The sequence below is a fragment of the Cynara cardunculus genome (genome assembly GCF_001531365.2).
Source record: "Cynara cardunculus var. scolymus isolate 2C chromosome LG 13, CcrdV1, whole genome shotgun sequence".
NCBI classification, from domain to species: Eukaryota; Viridiplantae; Streptophyta; class Magnoliopsida; order Asterales; family Asteraceae; genus Cynara; species Cynara cardunculus.
The window spans coordinates 8,466,714-8,492,793 of NC_037540.1; the positions used below are offsets into that span (position 1 = coordinate 8,466,714).

The following is a 26,080-nucleotide window of genomic DNA, read 5'->3' on the forward strand; positions in this document are numbered from 1 at the left end:
CCACATAAATTCATATTATAATATTGACAAAGACCAAAAAGATAAAACAAAACATTAAAATCGAGATATATCTTGCTGCCACAAATACCTTTTTAGTACTTTATAATATATTAAAAATATTTATTTGGTCATCATTTTTTGATTAAAATATTAAATTTAGAAAATATATTTTTTTAGTGAAGAAACATTTATGTTAATCTTGTAATGGAATCTATAAATACCCATCTCATTTCTCCATCTAAGATAAGAATTTTAACTATCTCCCATTAAAATCCAGTTTATTGTATTTTTTTTTTTTTGATAATTCAGTCTTCACGATAACGATGTTGATGGAAGGCAGTGTTCGTTGTTCGGCAAATTACGTTCCTCTTTCACCGATAAGCTTTTTGGAACGTGCTGCTAACGTTTATGGAGATCAAGTCTCTATCGTTTATGGGGATCAAGTGAAGTTCACGTGGAAAGAGACATTTGAACGATGTGTTAAGCTCGCTTCTACCCTCGTGACACACTTAGGAGTTTCTCGTGGTGATATTGTAAGTATTAATTGTATCTATATTATTTTTGGTAAATAAAGGATTTGTCGATTAAATACTTATCATTTTGTATTGGGCAAGTGTTGCTGATCTGGTAAGAATAATGTTGTTTACCCATACCATTTGACCTAAAATGCTGCTAACCGAGATGTAAACATCACTTACTCGGTTAGTATTTACCTGATTTGCGTTAGTAAATGACCGTAAATCATTTTAAATTTATCATTGGGAAGTTATTAGAAATAGCCTTTTTTTATAAACTAAATTCATCTTTTAGCCTTTTTTTTCCTCAAATTTCAAAAATGTCACTGCAAGCGGCAATTTCTTAATTTGTGGAGGGATCAAAATGTAAAAAAAAAATTCCTGAACATGGTCCGCAAGTACAAGGACTAAATTTGTAAATTTGGTTGCATATGCAAGTAGCAGTTACTTGGGAAGTATATGGTTTTAATTTACAGATTTGAACTTTAGACTTGGGGACCATGTTTAGATTATCTCTTTTGAGACCTCTTTAAGTTGAGGAGTTGTCACTTACGAAGGTAGTGATTTTTCAGAAATTTAAGAAGAAAAATGACTATGAGATGAATTTGATGCCTGAAAATGGCTATTTATGATCATTTCCCTTTATTATTTCATTTTTGAAATAATACAATTAACTCTTATGTGTGATTTTTGTTTATGTAACCTTATAATGATTTAACTTGTAGGTGGCTGCATTGGCACCAAATGTTCCCGAGCTGTATGAGTTACAATTCGGAGTTCCGATGGCGGGTGGGGTTCTTTCTAATATAAACCCGCAATACGATTCGAAAACAGTGTCGCGCTTACTTGAACATTCAAATGCTAAGGTTGTATTTGTTGATCATGAGTCCTTGGATGCTGTCGAGGAAGCAATCGAAATCTTGGCAAGGAAAACATCAGATCTTCCGAAAATTATCTTAATCTCAGATGCTGACAAGTCTTTATCGATTGCTCCGACTTGTAATCACGTGATTTTCGAATATAAGGATTTGTTATATTCGGGAAGTCTTGAATTTGATATCAAACGTCCAATTGATGAATGTGATGCAATCGCGGTCACCTTTACGTCTGGCACGACAGGTAATTCGAAAGGTGTGGTATATAGTCATAGAGGTGCATATCTCAATTCTCTCGCGGCGGCTTTGACAATGGAAATGCATTCTATGCCGGTGTTTTTATGGTCCATGCCTATGTTTCACTGCAACGGATGGTGTTTTCCGTGGGCCATGGCAGCGCAAGGCGGAAAGAACGTGTGTATGAGGGTCGCCTCCGAAAAGAACATTTTTGAATCGATTGCACGACACCATGTGACACACATGGGTGGTGCACCCACAGTTTTGAACATGATTACCAATGCTTCACCTGTTGACATTATTCCAATTTCAGGGACGTCCGTGAAGGTCATGACAGGTGGCTCACCTCCTCCTCCTCAAGTCATTTTGAAAATGGAGGAATTGGGGTTTAAGGTTTACAGTTGTTTTGGGTGCACTGAGTGCTACGGTCCAGCGACCGTTTGCACTTGGAAACCAGAGTGGGCTTCCTTACCTCCAGAAACGCAGGCGAGCCTCAAGGCTCGCCATGGACTAAACCATGTTGGTATGCAGGAAATAGATGTGAAGGATCCCATTACCATGAAAAGCGTACCAAAAGATGCTAAAACGCTCGGTGAGGTTATGCTTAGAGGCAACACGATAATGTGTGGATACTTTAAAAATGCTAAAGCAACTGAAAACGTATTTAAAGGTGGATGGTATAGAAGTGGGGATTTAGGTGTTATACACCCCGATGGTTACATACAAGTAAAAGATCGGTGTATTGACGGTATTGTGTCCTCGGGCCAGTATATTAGCTCTATCAGCATCGAGGTTGTGCTCTTTGGTCATCCAAAAGTGTTTGAGGCCGCAGTTGTTGGAGCCCCAGATGATCATTTTGGTGAGGTGCCATGTGCGTTTGTGAAGTTGAAGGACGGACATAACGCCGATGCCGATGAAATTATTGAGTATTGTCGGACTCGACTACCTGAAAACATGACTCTGAAGATGGTTGTGTTTGAAGATTTACCGAAAACGGCAACGGGGAAAACACAAAAGGTCATTTTGAGGGAAAAGGCCAAAATGTTGTATGCCCAAAAGTGATTTTTGGTTTAGTTAGGAGTTGTAAGGTGTTTTCAACTCATTAAATTATATTAATAAATGAAATTATTTATGATATAATTGTTCCGTCTTATTTTCTTATTTATCTTTAGTTTGTTGATTTTGCAAGTTAACTTTTAAATGATTAATCGTATTTGTCTATTTTTGATATTTTATCGATTATAAACATTTGAATTATATTATGATATAACATTTTTAACGATAAACATAAAAATCAGATGAATAGAGTTTCCGAGCATCTCTAATGAAAGAGCCTTTTGAATACTTTGCCACTAATATCAAAAGCCAATCACAAGGGTGATGCCTGATTAGTTTGAGCTTGACTCAAAAGGTCAAAAGTACCAGGAGGTTCCGGGTTCAAATCCAAGGAGAAATAAAAACCCCATTGTGGCCACAGAGGTTCAAATGCGGTGACTCCAAACTATCTGCAAAGCAGATGGTCGTTCTGAGATTAGTCGGCTTGCATGACGGATTGGATATCCAGGTTAATTAAAAAAAAAACCCTTTTCATGAAGTTACTCTAATATAATAAAGTTATTCAAGTCATGAGCATATTTTAAAAATAAAGTCATTTTAATGAATTTTTTAAATGCTTTTAAAAAAACGATACGTGTTGAAAGGAAATCGGAGATTTATAATACAAATTAAGTTTTTCTATTAAAATATATCAAACTTACCAAAACCATTTCGGCGGTTATGGGAGTGCTTATTTTTTTTTTCTACAAAAGTTTTTATCAACTTATTATAAGTTAAAAAGATTTAATTTTTTCAAAAACTTTTTATTATCGGCTTAACACCGGTATAAGCTCTTTATCAAAACATTTAAAAGTGCTTATTATCGGTGCCACACCGGAATAAACTAATAAGTTGTTTTAATAAGCAATTCCAAACACCCCATTTGTCTCTCTTTTTCAACATGGCATTTATTGAAAGTATTATTTTATATACTGGAAATGTATTTGTATAATTATAACGAAGGTAATACATCTTTATTTTATTTATTTCGATTTTATTTTATAAATTTATACGCTTTTAAAAGAGAGAGAGATAGCGAACTTTTTGCTAATTATCAATTTTACTGAGTGCTTTGTTGTTACAGTAAGACTCAATATTTATTGAATTACTTTTTAAAGCTTACACATATTAATAAGTTGTAAATATTGTATCAATACACTCGCATGTGAATATACTCGTAAATTAAAATTTTGAAAATCGGGTTCAAAATTTGAATATATATACACCCCCAAGCCATTATCAATACTTATATTAAGAAACAATATAGATATTTATGAAAAATTATCATGATTCATTAAGGATGATTGAGATAAAAATGATAATTTTCAGTCATTAATGATCATGACTTTATATTAGGAAACAAAATAAAATCAGATATTTATTAGACTAGTTGAACGACTAAGATTGATTTGTATGGTTCGCCCTCTATATACAGAGGCGGAGCCAGAAATTTTGAATGAAGGGTTCCGATTATTCAGTGTCACACTTTGTTAATTCAATAAAGTTAATATGGTCCAAGTCTGATATATGCTCGACTAATTCTACCTTTTAAAAATTTAAGCAAATTATAATTTACACATATGTAATCTGAAAAGTTAAAACAATTAAGTATTAAAAGACTAAAATACCCTTGAATTTAATTGGGATAACGAAATCTTTTTGATTTCGTTAGAAGGAGGGATATAATGAGTGCGAAAATACATACCAAGGGTATTAAATTTGTATTTATTTTAATTTTAGGACCATGGTGGGTAAAAAGTGTAAACCAGATGGACCAAGTCCGTAATTACTCTATAGTTTTTAATATAGTATAGATGACGTCATCATTTTCAAAATGCGGGCTCAAAAGGGAAAAACTACCCGACCAGAGTCGCAATGTGTTTCTCTCTCTAGATCCATATCTCTCTCTCTCTCTCTCTCTCTCTCTCTCTCTCTCTCTCAGCGATAGAAGCTAACTTCAAAACTCGATCACCACGAAACCCGAATCTTCAAAATAATGATAACTACTTGATCGCGAAGTTGAAAACTTAACGATATTGGTATCCTCGATTGAAAAATTCGAATTGAAACCGTAATGATGAGGAGAAACTGTTGTTTTTGTTGATCCAGATGGCGTTTTTCCGTCATCGTCGTCGGCGTTTCATGATTTTACCCTGTCTGTTATTATTAATTGCTTGTTTTTCGATCGCCGATTGTATTAGCAGTGTTGATTATGCCTCACGAAAACAACAGCATCCTATCACGCCTATCAATCGTGATCTTTATCACACCAGGTAAAAAAACTCCACATTATCGACAATTTTAACTTTCTGCGGCATGTTTCTAGATTTGGTGTACATTTTGCCTTTCTCTGACATTTATATGAATCTTGCTGTTTATGTTTTGTATTCTATTGTGTTTGATTTGATTTGGTATAAATGTTGATTTAAATTCTACTTTGTTACTTTGGTGATTGAAATATTTCCGTTTGAATAACTACATATCTCATACTAGTACAGGGCAGCGGATAGTCTATCTGTTCTATAGATATCAAAGTATCGTCACTATTTAAATGCACGCTTTCAATTTAAATGAGATCTGATTGTACTCCAATGCTGTTACTCCTTTGATCCAGAAAAGAGATACAATTTGATTATGTATGTCAGATGGGTTGAATTTTAGACTTGAAATCAATTTGAATTATGTGATATAAGGAAGATTTTTCTTTCATTATTGCATTAACCTTTTAACAAGTTTGGAGGGTAGGAAACTCCCATGACTTGTACCAAATTCTATTTGAGGATATTCACGTTTGGCATATGCACCGAAATCTTTGGGGATGATTCCGTACTACAGTTCGGTGGTGCCAGAGGGAGTCTTGCTTTGTGCGCTTGACATGTAATTTGGTTTTGAATATAGGGTAGTAGATAGAGATCATTCGTACATAACAATTGTATGTGAGGTTTCTCATATGAAAAATAGTGCTTAATGAAGTGGCCACCCTATGCGCAAGCCTCTATAGTCTATAGGTCCATCTGCAACAATCAGATGATTGATCTGTTTTTGTTTATGGGTTACTCTACAGCCAATGTTTTGGAATTACTACTGAATCTTACTTAAATGGAGTACTTCAAATGATGCTATGTAATTTTACCTAACATTCCACAGAAATCCCCTTTATATTTGCTTTAAAACCAATATTCATTTCTTATTATTTATTTATGTAGTTATCTTGTACTTGAAGTGGTGACGTAGTGTCAGGATATTGGTATTAAACTGTTTTTGTCGTGTACGGGTCAACTAGGATTGTAGTTGTTTTTTACCTACTCATGATGGTATGCTGACATTAATTGTTTTGGTCATATATAGATTCCACCATTTTATTGTCACGTTTCTAAGCCTACTGAACCAGTTTGAGACAAGTCTTGTTTTTGTTGATAGATACATGCATATGTGTATATTTTTCCATGTACAATATATCTTCGGGAAGATTAGACTATAGTGACCAAAACTGAAACTTTAAAATGACTAACATTATATTATACCCTTGACTAAATAGAGAATTTGATTGCCTTGATAGGTAACCAAATGACTTAGTCTAAGGAAAGCTGTATCCCAAAATAGTAGGGTTGGCGTCAATGGTATAAGGGAATTACTGAGAAGGAATAGACAAGTATTAGAACCCAAGAGTTAGGACTGGGACCGAGTATTCAGTTAATTTGTACGAAGTTGTTTGCTTGCTGTGTACTTTAGGGGTGATAGAGAACTTACCATAAAAAACTTTGTATCCAATCTTCTGGTTATTACATTACATATTACAGTTTGAAAGATTAACATGTCTGTTTCCCAAATATGCATCCTATTTATTTATAATGTACGAACATATATATGTAATGCCCATTGATTCTGGTTTTGTGTGGTGAGTAAAGGGTAGTTGCTTTAGTGCATTGTGTTAGAATTGGCATGAACGTTTTATTTGATTATAAACAGCTCAATGAATGTGTTTTATTATGTCATTGAGCTACATTTCCCTCTTTCTTGTGGCTTATTGGTTTCTTGGGAATGTACAAAAGGCAAGGCAAATACCTACACTGAATATAGAAACCCTTGCACTTTGTTTATGAGTGCTCAAGATTCTATTACTCTTATAGAATTATAGTGAACATTGAAAAGTTCAGGACTTATAAATTTAGATAACACTTCTTCATTGTTGTTTCTTTTCCAGTGGCACTTTAATGGAAGAGATAGAACAATTGGTTAATCGCCACCAAGATAGATTCCATGTGGGTTCTGTGTGGTTCTTTTCCTTTCTCCCTGCTCCGTGCAGTTTGTAGTATTTTGTTGTCTGATTCTGTGACTTTCCAACAGATCGAGACATATACAAGTAAGAATAAGGGATACCAGGCTGAACTTGACGTAGTTACATATCGCCAGAACAGGAATGAGATTGAAGACAACTCGAAATTTCGGATTCTTCTTGTAAGTTTATTCCTTTTATTTTCCTACAACTGCATCACGTGTAAGGCAGAGCTAGCAGTTGGCATATAACCTTTATAATCCTGTATCCTACAAAAAGACAAATAATTATAAGAACATGATTTCCTTCTTAGTTCAGCATGCGTTTTCTCAGACTATGATTGCTGATCTTTTTGACAGATGATTACTTGTCTTCCAGAGTTTTGGGCAGCATGCGCGAGAGCTTATAACAACTGAGCTTGCATTGAAGATCTTATCTATCTTAAGTGGAGAGCAATCTCTACCTAAAAGGAACCCAGTGTTGCTGAACAGAACCCTTCAGAATACTGTTATAAAGGTAAGGCATATGGTATTTCAGTAGTTGTTCCTTAAATTTCTTCATTATCAGCTGGAAAAGAACATGGATCTACCAAAATCTGTTAATATGGGTAAAGGAGTGGACGTAGTCCTACTTATCAGATGATATCATGATACGTTCTATTTATTTAAATTAACCAATTCAGTGATTTCATTTGCGAACATGAAATATTGCCTTAGGATCATGGTAATTCTGAATTAGCCCAAGTTAATAGGGGTTTAGAAGTTTCTATGAATTCCTTTACTAAATACTGAGACTAGTTATTGATAATTACTTTGTAAATTGGAGGGGTTTCTTTAAATCTGCCTCACTTTCTGTGTTAGAGTTGGTATTAATAGTTTCATGGATTTTATTATGATGAAAAATACGTTGAGCTCTTTTCTTTTCTATACTTCCCTCTATGGTGTAGCTGAGATCTTGAAAGTTCTGATCAAGGTGCCTACAGAATGCTAACTTGTGGTGATTGCTCAGGTGGTACCAATTGAAAACTTGAATGGACGCAGGAAAGTTGAAGCAGGAGAACTTTGTGAGCGGAGAAATGGTCTTGCATCTTTTAGTTACTTCAGTACATTGTACTTCTGCTTACGGAGAATCGATTGTTGATTTTCTGTCCTTTTGCTTTTCTGTAATTTTTTCCAGGGAGAGGAGTTGATCTCAATCGAAATTGGAGTGTAGATTGGGGGAAAAAAGAAGAGGTTGGTTCTTAAATAACTTGGAGCATGTAAATCTTAAACATAAACTTTTTGTTGCTCTTAATGTGACTTCGTATGATTTTCTTCTAGCTGAAGGATCAGGTTCAGGGGAAAACTGCAAAAAAAATGAAAAACTGAGGAACACCCTGGTAACAGTTTATCTGGACGGTATGCACATGTGCATACAAGTAATATGTAAGCAATTTGTCTGGTATGCACACATGCATAAAAAGCAAGAAACAACTTTAATTACTTGTATGCACATGTGCATACCGTCCAGATGAATCGTTACCGGGATGTTTCTCAGTTTTTCATTTTTTGGGGGGTTTTCCTTCTGGCTGATAATAGCAAATTTCAAAAAAAATGTTGTTATGTTCTGTTACAAGCTTCATCTTTGTTCTTAACTTCTTATATTTCAGGACTTCCGTCCAGATGAAGAGAATCCCGGGACTGGCCCTTTTAGTGAGCCTGAGTCTCAGATGATGCGTAAGCTCTCAACATCATTTGAACCGCACTTATGGGTTAACGTGCACTCTGGAATGGAGGTGAGATACTGAGATGTACCTCCTCACCGTGTTACTTTTCAGTGCATAGTGGATGTTCTCATAGTTTGCATCCAGAGTATCGATATAATGTCTAAAATATTTGCCTTTTGGTCAAATAAACTCATCAAAATTTTATCCGTTGCTTATCCACAACATGAAACCAGTTGTCCATCATTAATGCTTATTCGTTATTTTTCTAGGCTCTGTTTATGCCATATGATCACAAAAATACAACGCCTAAAGGAGTACAATCTGGCAAAATGAAGTTGATTCTTGAAACATTAAACCACCTTCATTGTGGAGATCGTTGTGTGGTCGGATCAGGGGGAGGGTCTGTTGGGTTAGTATTCTATCTCTTTTGCTTCACTATCATGAAAATCTAGTTTCATTTTGTTTACACTATTTTCTTTCATCCTCCATTTTGTGGATTCCATTTTCATTTCTCAGCACATCAATAAACGGAATCTATAATAACATCTTCATTTCTTCTTAGCCATAAAAATGGAACCCACAAATGTTTTTTATGGGATTACTTTGTAGTGAAATATTCCTAAATGAAATGGCTAAGGGCCTGTTTGTTAGCAGCTTAATGAGACTCGCATCTTATTAGGTCAGCTATACATGACTGTTTAGTCAGTAAGCTTCTAGGGGGGAGCTTTATGCAGAAATCCAAGTTCTTTTCCGAACTTTCCCCTCCTGATTAAAAAACACACTCCTTGCATCTATTAAAAACCCATGCAAACAAAAACCTTCCCTTTCTATATCGACAGATTAATCCTTACAGACAGCTTTATCTATACAGGACTTTATGGAAAACCAAGCAAACAGCCCCTAAGTATGGTTTTTGTTTTCTTTTTGTGCCGAAAATTGTTTTTTTAAATAAATTTACATGCCCGAAATAGGTATTTGGCACATGGTACAACAACAGATTACATGTTCGACATTGCAAAGATCCCCATGGCTTTCACGTTCGAGGTTTGTTAATTCACAACACCATTTTGCAGAGTCGCTTGGCTAATTTCTAGTTAATGATCTTACATGTATCATTAACTGACAGATATATGGCGATGAAAAGGCAGACATTAACGACTGCTTCAAAATGTTCAATCCTGTAGACCATCCAACCTTCAACGTACATAACATAAATCCCTTTTCTAACATAATTATCTATTACATATTTACTACTGTTTCTCATGATCTACAGAATTCATCTGTTTTTACTTTAAAAGCTAAAGTGTTACTAAAATAACCCGGGTGTGATTGCAGAGAGTTCTGGATGAGTGGTCTGCTGCATTCTTCACTATGTTTGAAATGGGAGCTCACCAGATGAACTTTCTGCAAGAAAGTCCTTTTAATGTCGGTAACTTGATTTCTATAGACGATTATTTAAACGGGTACTTAATGGAAAGGAAAAGTAGATACGGAGAAAAGAAGGAGCTGCTTGATCTTGGTTTGCAGGAAATCAGAACGTATTTCAGGCTCTTCTTGTTATCTTCGGTTCTCTTATTGTTCATGTTCTGTTCAAGAATCACCAAGACTAACAGATCACTTGTATCTTCCGTTTCTCTCTGAAGATCAACAACACAGGAGAAAGGTATGTATCATTATTCATGGTTTTTCTCTATTATTCTTTTCTTCCATTCCTTATTAGCATAATATAAGAAAATAACTCATTATTCAAATAAAATGTTAGGGTCTATTTGTCACTGATGTTTTTGACATTTTTCATTTTCTAAAGTGTTGGTGATTTTAGTGTCATCTAGAGTTTTGGTGTAGTGGTAATTTATATGGGATCGACTAGGTGGTAAGGCAAGCATAACATGTGTAAGGAGGTGTGGAGTGTACACTCACAAATGCTTCCACCATCACCTTAGATCACCATAAGACGGGGGTAAGGGGGTTGTGCCTCTAGTGGGGTCCAAGGGGCAGCGGCCCGAAACCTCTATGGATGTTAGAAAGAGAAGTGCTGCTGAAATTTGAGTTTCCAAATAAACTGAGGGGGTGTTTGGTTTGATGAAATTGTTTTGAGAGATTCGGATTTTTTGGAAGGAATTGGAGGGATTTGGATTTGAAATCTTTGGTGTGTTCGGTCTGTAGGATTTCAATTGGAATTGAATTTAATTCTTCATAGATAATTCACAAAAAAAAAAATTATAAATAGTTATAAAAATAATTAAATTACTTTTTTATTGATTGATTATTACAAAATAAATGTTTTAATATTATTTTAAAACATCACTGTATAGAAATCCTATGAAATCCCATGAAATACAAATAATCACTATGGGATTTCAAAATCCTATATTTGTGGGATTTCAAATCTAGGAAATCCTTCAAACCAAACACGGGATGGAAATGAAATTGAATTCCAAATCCTTTCAAATCCAATCCGATCCTGCAAACCAAATGAGACCCTTAAAGGGTCCGTTTGGTTTGTAGGAATGGAAAAGATTTTGGGGATTTAGAATTCAAATCTATTCCAATCTCATGTGTGGTTTGCAGGATTGCTCGGATTTGAAATCCTAGGATTTCTTTGAAATCTATCAAACATAGGATTTTGAAATCCCATGGGGTGGTTGGGATTTTACTGGATTTTGTAGAATTTGTATATAATAATGTTAAAAACATTTGTTTTCCAATAATCAATTAAGAAGGTATTTTTATAATTTTTTTTATTACAAATTATTCATAAAGGATGAAATTCAAATCCTACACACCAAAGATTTTAAATCAAATCCCTCCTATTCCAAATCTTTCCACGAAATCTAAATCATTCAAAAGAATTCCATCAAACCAAATGCGCCCTAAGTGTACTTTAGAAGGCAAGAAGCCTTCTTAACTTAGTTCAAATTGTCTTTAGAGGCTAACTCAAAAGCTTCTCAGTTCATGTTCGGAAGCCTTGACTTCTGAGGTCACGTTCATAAGTTCCTTTTCATCCGTGTTTGCTCTTTTCCACGAACTTATCAATAAACCACCATAACTAACCTATAACCGTTGATCTCTCGCATAAATATGTCAACCGTTGAATCTGCGTCAACATACAAAACAAGTTTTTACATCCTTTAAATTTTGAGTGATCATTTGTGATTCCCAAAGCAATAAAAGGTAGAATGAGTGTATTTGGAAAGCGATATTATACGTGATTCAATTGATTTACCCGAAAGAACCCTCGATTTCTAACACTAAGTTCTGTTTATACCATATGATAGCTAATTTAAATACCAGACTTTAGCTGCTAATTTATGACTATTATTATGTAATGGTAAATAATGAAACCCAATATATCCCACCTTGGGGGACTAGGGTAAGGTATAATTTTTTCCCTTATAACGATCATTAGCTGTCAGGTTGGCATTTGATACAAGGTTATTGTCAAATTGACACTTTCAGGGAAAGATGAGATTTTGTCAATTTGTTTTGTTTATTGCACAACCTCTTTTGGATATGGCGTTGATGTAATAAGCGAGTATTGTGCATGTGTTATATATAGTTGAACAAGACGGAATCAAAAAGCCATTTTTTTTAAAAATGGTTAAAAAACTTAAAACTCGTAGAGATTATTTATACTATGTGGTTCTCGATAATGTCTTTTGGATTTGATTATATGTAGTTAGGATTGTTATTATGATGACTTGATCATAGAATGAATCTAAAATCTACTTCGAAAACACAACCAAACGCCCCTAAAATGTGTGCTATGCAAATCCAAATATTTGATTACCAAAATGGTATTCAAAACATTTAATTATATTAACAATTAGTAGTAAATATTTCAAAATGAAATAAAGAATGTCAAATGGTTGTTTATCAATCAGTACTTGTTACAATATGCATTTTGTGATGGATACATTGTGGTATGTGCAAGTACCTACAAAAGCAAACAAACTTGGTGCGTAAGCTCGTCCGTAAAGAGAGAAAAAGAAAAGGGTGTTCAGTACATTTAGATTATGTACGTTTGATGTGCAAAGAGGATCCAAAAAATGAAAACTGTTGCAGCATTCTGCTCACGGTTGAGATGGAAGATGATATGCCAAACCCAATTGAGAAAAAATGGACCACCGTTAACCAGGCTGTTGGCACCTGCCCAAAGGGTTTGTGAAATCATATGGAACTATGATTTCAGTCTTTGTCTCATATACTTGAGTGCGGAACGTAACTTAGCTCTAGCTTTCCGGTCGGGCGTGCACCCAGACAATATCATTTCTTCATAAACACTTGGGACCTGAAATTTCACACTGAATTTAGAGAAAGAAAATGACCAAAATCGACATTATCTAATGCTTTGAAATGATCATTAAGGTCCATGGGGGTAATCTTATATTGAAACTTCGCCAAAAAGGAGAAAAATACTATATTTAATGACATCCCAAAAAGGAAATTATTAATTTTATTTTGGGACGTATGGGGTATTATAAGTCATCGTCGTTCGTTTCTTGAAAATTAAGTAACATTTATACAACCTCATAGTTAAAAACAGTTAATTTGACAATGACTATTTCTTGGATCAGATGGAATACAAAACAAACAAATGCAAGCCAAACATTTTTACTAAAGACAATCATATCAGACTCTTGATACTTTGATGACTAATCAACAGGTGTATGATATAAACTTCTATATTTTGTTTTATGTATTGCTACTCCAGTCGATCTACAGTCTTGGTACAGCCTGTGGAGGGATGTTATGTATAAATCATATGCATTAGTGGGGCCAAATGTGCCATAGACCATGGTTAAGAAAAAGAAAAAGAAAAAGAAAACTAACCACGCCACCCATTATTTGGTAAGTCAACAAGTTTTCTACGGTCTTGGTCAAAAGCCAGTGTTCTGTTACTCGTCATTTTCGTTCCATAAAAAGTGTTGGGACCCATCACTATGGTTGTTAGATTAAGAGCCCACAATCTACATCATGCTTAAACAATTTTATTTGCATAATTCAGTATAAATTGACAGGCAAACAAAAGTGTTTGACTTCTTTAGATGAAACACAGCTAAATAACTAGATAACGTTATCTGGGTTGTGCTAAGGATCTACATTAAAGTTCTAACCAGGAGTAAGAGTACAGATGCCATACCTCGTCAAACTTCTCCACACGAATTAAAGTTTTCATAAGAGTAGTGTACGTGACGACATCTGGTTTCAGGTCCTGTATTAGGAAATATCACATTGATATTCGTGAGTTGACAAAAAACTGTTGCTCCATTCGTCCCGAAATAAGTGTCCTAAAACTTGGTGCTTTTTTCATTGTTGGCATTTATTTTCGAGACGGAGAGAGTAGTATATAGCTGATATGAAGTTGAGGGTGCTTACATTTTCCTTCATTGATCGTAAAACTGCAAAGGCTTCAACATCTCTTCTATCCTCACAAAAAGCGTTTATTAATGCATTAAGAGCTAAATTACTAGGCTTCAAACCATCACTTCTCATGATCCTAAACGCGTTCAGTGCCTCCTCAGATAGACCCTGCTCAATAAACAGATTTCAATCATGCAAGAAAGTTGTTTCTTTTGCTCAATTAAGTTTTTCATTTTGTGAATCTCATTTTATATGATGCCAGAAGAAATGATCGTATGATTGTTAGATAATGTGATAAGAAATGCCAAATGTGACCCACATGATGGGAAAAAAAATACATATATGAGTTTAAGCTTACATCTATGCTTTAAAGACAAATTTGATATGGTTTTGTTGCAAAATAAGACCAACACCTTTGAAATAGGGTAATGACCACTTCCGGTCCTCAACAAGTACAACAATTTACATTTCGTGACGTCCCAAAGGCCTCCTTGAAAAATCTCAAAGCAAAATTACTTATTTTTCCCATTATTGAACATGATTTATTTGGACAAAAGATTTTCCTATTTGTCACCATGAGGGGTACTTTAGACATTTAACTAATAGTCAAACACTTCCCAATGTATGTGCCTAATCAAATATTAAATTTGGACAAAAGGAGTACTATAAAGTCCATTTTGGTCCTCATATATATCAGAGTTCATGAAACATGTTACTCTAGATGTTTACACTTGGTCCATATAATCTTAAAACACTATCATGATCCTATCTTGGAATGACCTTATCAACAAGGATAGTGAAATAGAGGTATTTTAGCTAAATGACCTTAGTGTTTTTTATATCCATGTCCTCTAACAGATTTCTAGTCATTCTTGTGTATGGAAGCAACATTCTAAACCCTCGCAGCAGGTCATTTAACCAACAAATGAAATAGGCTCCATCAGCACAAACATAGCATTTATTCATAACGAGAGATAGCAACAAAAAGAAACTAGATGACGAAAATACCCTTTGAGCATAGGCATTAATCAAAGCATTATAGATTGTTGATGATGGCTTCAAACCAGCAGATTTCATATCCTCCAAGCATTCATTCGCATCCATGAACCTCCCTGATCGCCCATAAATGTCAACCAGCGTAGTATACGTTATAACATTTGGCTGCAAACCTTGGCTTTTCATCTTTCTCAATAAGCTCCGCACTCCTTCCCACCTCTCCTGCTCCCCAAATGAGTTGATCATTATATTATATGTGGCTATACAAGGCAAACACCCTTTCTGCTGCATTTCATCGAACAGTTCCTCTGCTTTATTATGATGCCCAGATTTACAATGACAATCTATAAGTGTGTTCCAAGTAACCGTATCAGGTTCAATCCCTTCGTCTCTCATCCTCTCCAATGTCGCCAATGCATGATCAAGACAATTATACTTCCCAAATGTATCGATCATAACATTGTAGAACTGTCTGTCTGGTTTCACCCCACACTTCTGCATCTCCTTCAGAACTTGAAACAATCTTTGCCACTCACCTCTATCACGATAACTCACCAAAATCCTACTGAAAACATACGAATTCGGCTTCACGTTGTTTGCTTCCATCTCTTTCAACACAATTCTCGCACTCTCCCACCTTCCCGCATTCCCATACGCATCGATCAAAAGGCTATACGTATGCTCATCAGGGAAAACCTCGTTTCGTTCCATTTCATTCACTATCCACTCTGCATCTCTCAAACAACCACTGTTGACATACCCCTTTAGCACAGCATTGTAAGCTCTAGTTCTAGGTCTCAATCCGCCTTCCTTGATCTCTTCAAAAACAGCTTCGGCCTCCTCAGCTCTCCCCAAATTTCCCAGCTCCGAAATAATGGAAACCACAGTCGAAGTTTTGGGACTCAATCCATTCCCTTGAATCACACCCAGAAAATGCATAGCTCTGTCAACATTACCTGATTTTGTAAACCCTAGAACTATATCATTCAATAATTGCACATCTAGCTCAAGAGCATCTGATACTATTTCATCATATAACTTCTCCAACAATCCCGAATCAATTTTGTTATTACGAACCAGTGATTGAATGATTAAACTGTAATTCACAAAATCCGATTGGTAACCCTCCCCGCGCATCTTGTTCATCAGGATAACGGCTTTCTCCAAGTCATCGTTACGAGCACACGCTCCAATGAGGACGTTATAAGTTAAGGGAGTTAGGGTTTGTTTCTGAGAGAGTAAAAAAGCTTCGTATACCTTCTCGGAGCTTCCAAGCGCGTGGATTAATACCGAGTACAACAATTCATACGAGAAGCAGAGATTGTGCCTGTGGAGCCAATCAACGAGAGCGTACGTGGTTGAGATCGAATCTGATGAAGAAGGGGAAGTTGCTAGGGATTTGAGAAGGTAATGCCATAGTGAAGCTGGTACTGATCGATATGACTCGGCGAGTTGTAACTCGGTTGGGTCGAGTGACGTGGGTGGGTCGAAGTAGTCAGGGTCATCGTCATCGGAGCTGTAAGTGGAGAGAAATTCGAGGAGAGGGGAAAAGTCGTACCGGCGACGGGAGTAGATTGAAACGCCGTCTTCTCGTGTAATTACATCATCTTCGGATAAGGAGAGCGAGGTGACAGATGAACGGAGAGGTGAGTACTTAGAAGAGGCGGTGGAGAGTGATGGATGATAGAAATTGCGGTGGCGGAGGGAGCGAGTGGTGGTGGTGGTGGACGGTGGAGGGAGAAGCAGAGCCTTCATTGCTTGCCGGTGGGTGGGGGTGGGAAAAGCATGGTGACAGTTTATCCGTTGGAGAAATTATACATTTAGTCCCTAAATTATTAGTTAATACCAAAGTTACCCTCAAACTATTCAAGTTTTATCATGCTACTCGTCCAAAAACCTAGAATGACATTTCAAGTTTATGAATTTTGTCGTCTTAGTCCCAACTTTATGGTACAAATGAAGAGTGAATCTAAGGGAGAGTTTACCAAACGTTTATCCAACTAAGTGCTTACCGATAAAATTCAACACTATCATTTACTTGTCGGGTAAAATTTTAGTCCATCAAAACGGTATTGTATGAAACAGTTTATCCGGTAAGCGATAATTATGGTAAGGGTCATCACCCTCACTTACCGGATAAGACTTTTGGTTATTGTCTTCGTTTTTATCGGGTAAGCTTTTGGTCTTTGCATATTCATCTGATAAGGTAATGTGACTTGATAAGCGCTTACTCAGTAAGCGTTTGGTAAACAACCCCTATATGTATTAGTATTTGTAATTGATTTCTTTTGCATAATATTAATTGATATGACCTCCTTGGTAACTGTTACAAGATCTCGTGCATCATGGCTTGTGGTTTTTGTTTCGGTTTTAGCCTCTTCCCCTAATGGCTTTTATGTTTCGGTCGTTAAGTACATTCACATAAGCAATTTTGCGCAATTTTCATAAATCACTTTTATCATATGAAGACTTCAAGAACAATTACCATGAACATTAAGAATATAAACAACAAAACTTATGCAAAAAAATTGAGATATAAAATCATATGGATCAAAGACCATAAATTAAATAATAAAGCATCCCTTTTAATTTAATAAAACCAAGAAAGAAAACTTTACTAAAAACCCTAAGTCTGTTTTGGTTTGACGAAATGATTTTGAAAGATTTGAATTTCGTGGAAGGATTTGAAATCTTTGATGTTTTTAGCTTGTATTTTATAGGATTTGGAATGGAATTTAATTTTTATTTTTTTATTTTTATAAATATTTGTTTGTTTGGAGGCAATGGAGAGATTATGACAGATTTGATGAAAGAGGCGAAGTAGAGATGCGATGGAAATTGAAATTCAGGGGATTTAGATTTGAAATAACATTCATCTCCAATGGATTTCTATATCTGTCATTTGTAGAATTTCATTGAAATTCCGGAATTTCAAATCCAAACATTCTATCAAACTAGTGATGACCAAAATCCGGTCTCGGCCTAAAACAGTCATGCTCATAACCGGTCCAGGTGTAACCAGTCCCGGTCCCGGTCATCAAACTCAAGCCCGTTTAACTTGATACATAACCAGTTACGGGTAACCGGTCCCTACCCAAAAAAGAATATTTTTTAATTGTTTTTAGATTTTTTGAATACACTATAAAATTTGTAATTGGGTCAACCAAAGACACTTTAAAAATACGTTTTATTATAATTGAATCGCCCCAACCTCAACCCCGGGCACGTTTTTTCGGCGTGCCGCCTTAAAGTAGAATTTCCTTCCGCCATAAGGATAGCTTGACATATGTTGCATTGTGCCTTTCTTTCCCCAGTCGTGAGGATCACCAAGTTGTATGAATTCCAAATCTCGGACTTTCGTCCGTGCTTAGCGAGAATTTGATCAACTTGTTCGTTTGATGCATCATGTTGTTCACCGACTATTATGTAAGACAAAGAGAGAAAGAAATAAGAATTGTGAAGTGGAAGCAAGAAATGAGCTAGAGCCGAAGCGACAAAATATAGCGAAAAACCGAGAATTATGAATGATTTTTAATAAATACGTTTTGTAAGTTGGTATCTTACACCATATTCCATGACACTTATATATATTGTTTAGAAGGCCAAAAAGACAAAAAAAAAAAAAAAAAAAACAAAAAAAACAGCCATATAAACATTCCCAACGGTTAAAAAAAACGGCTTTTTTTTGAACTCACCGGGCCAGGCCCATAATGGTCCCGGTCGGGCCGGTCCTTACCAGTCCCGGTTCCGGTTCTCCGGCGGTNAGGCCAAAAAAAAAAAAAAAAAAAAAAAAGAGGTCAAAAATCGCAAAAAACAGTCATACAAACATTCCCAAACAGTCAAAAAAACGGCTTTTTTTTGAACTCACCGGGCCAGGCCCATAATGGTCCCGGTCGGGCCGGTCCTTACCAGTCCCGGTTCCGGTTCTCCGGCGGTCCCGGGCCGGTTTGGCCATCACTACATCAAAGCAAACATACGTTAATGAGATTTTTCATTATGTATTTTCTATGTTGTTATAAATTCAGATTAAGTATCCTATCATATCCTCTAGCATATAAAGAAAACCAGCTTTACCCAAACATTAGAAACCAAGAACTGTCCTCATTATTTAAAAAAAATAGACAACTAGATACTATATAAAGAATACGTGACCAAATGAAGTAAAAGAAGACTATTCATACCGACTGAAAGCTTCAAAATGAACCTCCTACTCTTCTTTCTTATGAGTTGCTGAAGAATTTTCCTGCATTTGATTTGGTTTTGAGTGCTTTACACTGGCCTCAGATTCTGCAAGAAATCTTGAATCGGGACTATGTTTACCTGAAGGCTCTTTCATTGCCATAAATACGTAGATTGCAATTACAACATTCACTGATACGACCGCCAGTAAGCCGCTCAATAGTGTCATGGAATACGGTGATATATCAATAGAGCCTGTTGCAGAAATATCGATCATGGGATGCAAAATAGCAAAAATCCAAGTCAAGGTACTATGGGATATTGTATCTGATCTTAATCCTATAAAGAATTATGAGAAAATAGTTTTTTTGAAGAAACAAAAAGCAACTGCATGCAAAATACTCGAGAGAAGTTGCAAATTAAGGCTGAGAGCAGCTCCAACAGTTTCTCCATGATTTCTTGATGCGGGACAAGATGGGACAGAACAAAACAAAAACTTGTTGTCTCACGTTTAATGCAACATTTACACTAGGGCATGACAGGACCGATCGGCACAAAGGTACATTTTTCTGTCCCACCAAAATAGGTGGAATAGGAAGGTCAGGGGCTCATACCTCTACAAAGATGATGAGGGTGTATGAGTTTATTTGTCGTGTATAAATGTTATATATACTTCAAAAAAGGTGGAACAAAATAGGGAGATGAGACAAGATTATTAAATTACTAAACTACTCATGTCAAAATTAAAACCTAAAAACCTTGAACAGTTCTTTCCCACCCGCCTAACTCACTCTCGTTAGTCCAGTCATGTCTACGCACCAAACGCACCCTCAAAAACAGAGAAACAACTAGCAAGAGTCAAAACATCCAAGAAAACTTGCATTGAACTCCAACAGTTTCTCCAATTTGAAGGTTGTAGCGTTAACTATAGTACTAAACTATTTACTGCATTTAATACCCCAACGAACGAAAGCTTACCAAGAAATGAATTGTTGCTGAACGCATACAGAATTGCTACAGGAACCGTCCACATAAACAGTGATGTTATGAAGAACTTCTCTGCTACTCCTCCCATTGTTACTAGAAACACAAAATTGGAGTGGTCACATAATTATCCATTACATCAATGACGCCACTAACAAAAAGACCTCAAAAAATGTTATACCTCCAAGATCCATATAACATCTGTGTTAATGGGGGAACAATTTAGAAGCAGTTCTGTGAAAAAAGGGGTACCATCTTGAACAATTGATATTCAAAATATAAAATCATTGCAGTTGGGGAAATTCGAACGAACAAGAAACACAAAACCAATTCAAACACTAAAAGATCTGAGTAATTTGGGATCTGTAGGTTACATATATTCATTTACATTATGTAACCATCGTCAATTCTATAGAACTTCACACAATTTTACTGTCCATTTCGTGTGCCCCTTTATGATTACTTGTTTCTTTCAACAAATTTTGAACTGGCATTGACGATTCTATGTAGAGTTCCAGATTATGGCGCCATTGGAAGCTTTATGACAGCATAAGAAAACAAAATTAGGGTTTTGGAAAAACATAAAATTCACACACAACACAAAGAGATTGAGTGTCCATTTATGTTTAGCTGTTTGTTTTCAATAGATTTTGAATTAGCTTTGACAGAATTATACAGATTCCAAGATTTCAGTACCATCGGAAGCTGATATAAGAAAGGAAATTAGGGTTTGGGAAAAACAAAAGGCACAATTATACGTATATTTTGAATGTCCTTTATATTCAACTGTTTCCTACCATGGATTATGAAATGTCATTGATAGAATTACAAGGATTAAAGATTATAGTACCATCTGAAGCTGGATAACAGCTTAATAAAACGAAAATATGAGTTTTGACCCAAAAAATCTCTTACTAGTATTTCTAGTTTTCCCTTTCATTGTTTAATTATACATCTTGACTAACTTATTTTGGTGTGACACCTGTAACAAGGATAAATTGTTTATACCGATCTCAAATCGATAATGAAAAGTTTTTGAATAAGTGGTCGTTTGCTTATCTCTTAATAATTTCATTAACAGACAGCCTCTGAATCGTTAAGAGATGAATCTTGTTTGACAAAAAAAAATCTATTTCTTAATGATTCTAAAAACCTCTGAATGATTTTGTATCCTGAGTCTCTCTTAACCATTCAACGCCCTAATTTCAATGTAAACAATTATCAAAAAATTATATTTCATTTTACACTATATCACGAAAGCCTATTAATCATTCTGACCACTTAATCATTTTGCACCAAATCATTCAGCAACTGCCAAACAGCCTCTAAGTTAAATCATCCTAACTTATAATAAACTAATAAAAAATTATTTAAAAAAATATAAGTTGTTTCAAATAAACAATCCCAAACACCCCCTAATAATTTTTAAGTAAAATGTCATGTCGTAAAGTTTTTTTTCTATCCTACCCATTAAAAAGGTATCATTATTCCGTTTAATATTTATTTAATTTATTTTTTAATTCTCTTTACATAATAAAATGATAATGCGTTTTTTTACATGATTGATGTAAAAAATAAAACATGATATCAAAAAATATAAGATTTATTATATTCATAGATTTTTCCGATCACGTGTCTTTACAACTTTTTGACGGTTGATGCATGCATGTGCGTTTGTTTAGCTAGAAAACAAACAAGAGACTTGTATGTACATTGTTACTTATATATCCTCTCAAACTCTAGCAAATGAGAAACAATTAGATTGGTTTATTTATATATTTAGGACTCCATATGCTAAACAGTTTGTAATATTTAAGGGCCGTTTACCAAATGTTTACTTGGGTAAGTGTTTACCAAGTTACATTACCTCACTGGATGAATATGACAAAGACCAAGAATCTTACCCGGTAAGAGCGAAAACAAAGACCGAGAGTCTTACCCGGTAAGTGATAGTGACAATTCTTATCACGGTTAGCACTTACTAGAGAAGTTGTTACATACTATGTCGTTTTGGTAGACTAAAATCTTAGTAGGTAAGTAAGTAATAACGTTAAATTTTACCGTTAAAAGCTTACCGGATAAGTGTTTAGGTAAACGACCTCTTACCGTTTACTAAAACGCTTACCCGGTAAGTACTTACCGGGTAATTTTCATCACCTGATGAACATGGCGAGAGCCAAGAATTTTACCCGGTAAGAGTGATAATAAGGATGAAAAGTCTTACCCGGTAAGTGAGGATGATGACTCTTACCCGGGTAAGTGCTTACCAGGTAAATTGTTGTATAAGATATGTTTTGATGTACTACAATCTTACCCAATAAAATAAATTATAGTGTTGATTCCTAAAATAAATTAGCGCTTACCATGAATTGCACATATGGAACTCCATTGCCGATACGAACGTACCTCCTTGAATTCCACCAACGTGACTTCGTAACCATTGTCTATTCGTCTTCCTCCTGCCACAACTCGACGACCATCGTCTTTTTTTATTGGATTCAAGAAATGTTTTTGATGAAGTTTACCAACTCCTTTTTGACCTCAAATGTGGTTGCAGAAGGTATGCACACAGCCATGAAATTTCATCAAAATCTAAAACCCCATCGAATCTTGTTTACTTGTCCATCAATAGGCTAGGCAACCATGGATTTTCTTGCGTATTTCTACTATAGATTTTAGTCCTATTACGCACAAATAAATGATGGGTTATAGGGCCAAGCAACCATGGAAGTGGGTCGTTCTCCCTGTGCTAGTGTGCGTGTTAGTTTCTTCAACTTTCGCTCTTTAATTCCAGTCTTCAATGATCACAGGTGCAACCATGTTGAATAGTTTCAACCTAAAGAAACCCTTTTACTTGAGTAAACATCTGATTATTTTAACCTTGTGGATATATTTGTAGTTGGTATGTGATCTTGTCACTCCTTGAATAACATTAAACGTATCAGGCATCGAGTTTGATTCGTTTAAAGATTTAGTATTCGTTTCACTCCACTTTCACATTGTGAAGTGCGAGGATCAATTTGAGATAGAGTGAGAATATTCCATGACAATTCATGTCGTTCTCTTGGAAAATCTTTTTTCCTATCTCCCCCTAACGACGGGAAGACTATCTCATCAAAGTGATAATTCACACATCTTACGGTAAATAGATCACCCATCAAAAGTTCTAAATAGTGGATAATTGTTGGGGATTTATATCCAACATATATGCTTAATCGTCTATGAAGGCCCATTTTAGTATGTTGTGGGGCACAATTGACACGTATACTGCTCAACCAAATTTGCATAAATGTGAAATATCAGGCTTATATCCAGTTACCAATTGGTACACAGGAAATCGTTGGCTAGCAGTGGGTCTAAAGCGAGTAGTGTTGTGATATGCATTGATTATTCAAGGCATAAAACGCTTATTTCTTTACTTTTAGGTAGTTTATTTTCTTTTATCCCAACCTTGAGTCCCTTTTTATTATATTATTTTCCATTTCTTTATATTTGGAGCTAAATTAAGTGATTAGCTTGTCTTTACACAATTAAAGTAGCTAAATCTTAAACTTAAATGACTATTATTCTGTGTTGCAGCATTCCATCAGCATTGACCTGTAAGAAGCGGCTTTTTAGAAGGGCTTTATGAATTTAGTTGCTGCATGAAGAAAAAGACAAACTTTTGTTGAACTATTGGTTAAAGAACTGAAGATTTGAAGTAGAAGACTTTTGGAAAGTGTTTTTTGTACTTGATGTGATATTCTATTTTACTTTTGTGTCTTTTGTCTCCTTTTCAAGATCCCTTGCTTTCCCAAGAGTTTTGTCTTCTTCTTTGAAGTTTTTGTATAAATAGGACCTCTTATAACTCTTTTTGATATCATTTTCATCATATTTAGATCTGTAGCTTCTTAGCATATTTAAGTTAGTTCTTGAATTTCTTTAAAAAATTGTTCTTTAAAGTAGTGTTTGGTACGCATACTGGATGGGACAAGACGAGACGGTACGGGACATGACGAGACAGTACGGGACAGGATGGGACGGGACAAGACTAATTGTTTGTCCTATGTTTGGTACGACTAGGATATGGCAGAACAAAACTATTAAAATGACCATATTACCCCTAAATGTTGTTCAATTTTATTTTATATCATATAATGATTGTAAAATGACAACAAATCAACCAAAATATTGTCATTTTAACTTTAATCCCATGTTGTTCTACCTTTTTTGGTGGAACAATAAATATCAATATTTGTCTCATTAAAATTAAAAATAGTCTCACTTTGTCTCATGTTTTTTTTGTCCATGGTATGCCAAACTTGAGACTATTTTTTTTTGTCTCGTCCTATCCCATGTAGTCTGCATACCAAACGCATCCTAAGATATATTGTTGCAGCATTCTTGTTTTTACTTTTCTTGCCATTTGTTTTTCGCTATTTTCATTCAGTCATTTACTTTCCGTCATTTATATTTATGTCTTTACTTTCTGTTCTTTATATTTTTTTGTCATTTAATTTCTGTAATGAATAGCTAATTCCATTTAGCTTGGTGTAAGACAAATGGTGAAATGTTAAACCGAAGAAAAATGGACGTTGTTTCACAATAATAACGTTCCACCATTTCATTCAAATTTTTATAAAAACCACTGACACTTCTTGACGAGTTGACCATTTTGAAAGTGTTAAAGTGTCATAGTCTTAAAGATAAGCCACTGAATGCATGTCAACTTGAATGATATGAGAAGTAGACTTGAAAAAACTGCCGACAAGAAGACTTGTCATTTATATTTTTCAAACTAATTAATTCTCGACATGTTGGTCGCTTGTTAAAAGTCTTAAAGTGCGGTAGATTCAGAGATGAACTACATAGAACACACGCTAACTTCAATGATATGGGAATCGGCTCGAAAGAGTGATTTTTAACAAAACGATTTGTTTATCCATATATTTTGAAGATACCATTTCGTCATTATCCCTGGTCCAGATACTACATAGAGATATGAGTTGAAAGCTATAATATAGTGCAATGATGGAAGTCCGAGAGGAATACCTTCAAAATATATGGTAAACTAGTTATGGTCTATTGCACGTTGTAGCATTCCTACAACATTGTCTGTTGGAATTTGTGTTTACATTTCCCCACAAGTCTTACACTCATGCTACCCTTTTATATTATGTTATTTCATTATTGTTAACTCAGATCCAACTGAAGTCTTCAATGTCATCATCTGAAATTATTTCTTTCATTGTACTCTTTTTAAGCTTTTACTACAATCTCCGTGGACAATAACCGATTTCTACCACTTCATTACTTAGAAAAGACGACATTGGACCATATTGTATACTTGCTTTGTAGACCCTTTTATAAGTCTAAGGGTGTGAAAATTAACATACCATGTTGTATGTAATATTCCATAACCTCATGCAAAAGTGGGTAAATTGGTGCGCATAACCAATGCCCTAGATACCATTTTTATCCTTTTGATAGTAGCTTTTGCAAGACCATTTTGTGTATGTACATGAGGTACGGGATGCTCTACATCGATCCCAATAGACATGCAATAATCATCAAATGCTTGCGATGTAAATTCTTCAACATTATCAAGTCGTATAGACTTGATAGGATAATCGGGGTGGTGAGCCCTCAAACGTATAATTTGTGCTATAAGTTATGCTAATGCAGCGGTTTCATGTGGACAATAGCGCGACATGTGTCCATCGTGTCGATGCGTCAACCAGAACCATAAAATAATTTAAGGGCTCGCATTCTGGATGTTTATGTCCATGAATATCACCGTGTATTCATTGTAATAATGAAATATTTTTGTATTATATCATTAGATTTTAGGATGGTCTCATTCTTGTATTGGCTA

At 35.2% G+C, this 26,080-nt stretch overlaps 3 protein-coding genes across 3 annotated transcripts; 2 read left to right on the forward strand and 1 right to left on the reverse strand.

The window, feature by feature from the left end:
- Positions 1–329: 329 nt before the first annotated feature.
- Positions 330–2,689, forward strand: LOC112524406 (probable acyl-activating enzyme 1, peroxisomal). The gene is made up of 2 exons (XM_025134195.1): positions 330–533; positions 1,241–2,689. Exons 1-2 carry the CDS (start codon positions 330–332, stop codon positions 2,687–2,689), a joined length of 1,653 nt encoding a protein of 550 aa, XP_024989963.1.
- Positions 2,690–4,710: 2,021 nt separating this feature from the next.
- Positions 4,711–10,593, forward strand: LOC112525950 (carboxypeptidase O-like). Its single transcript, XM_025136283.1, has 11 exons — positions 4,711–4,995; positions 6,927–6,984; positions 7,070–7,180; positions 7,377–7,514; positions 8,007–8,076; positions 8,175–8,230; positions 8,647–8,772; positions 8,973–9,112; positions 9,675–9,747; positions 9,830–9,904; positions 10,039–10,593. Exons 1-11 carry the CDS (start codon positions 4,832–4,834, stop codon positions 10,342–10,344), a joined length of 1,317 nt encoding a protein of 438 aa, XP_024992051.1. The 5' UTR covers positions 4,711–4,831; the 3' UTR covers positions 10,345–10,593.
- Positions 10,594–12,484: 1,891 nt separating this feature from the next.
- On the reverse strand, positions 12,485–16,818 carry LOC112524407 (pentatricopeptide repeat-containing protein At5g42310, chloroplastic-like). The gene is made up of 4 exons (XM_025134196.1): positions 15,076–16,818; positions 14,083–14,235; positions 13,847–13,918; positions 12,485–12,994 (listed from the first exon to the last, which is right to left on the reverse strand). Exons 1-4 carry the CDS (start codon positions 16,816–16,818, stop codon positions 12,884–12,886), a joined length of 2,079 nt encoding a protein of 692 aa, XP_024989964.1. The 3' UTR covers positions 12,485–12,883.
- Between the last annotated feature and the right edge of the window lie 9,262 nt (positions 16,819–26,080).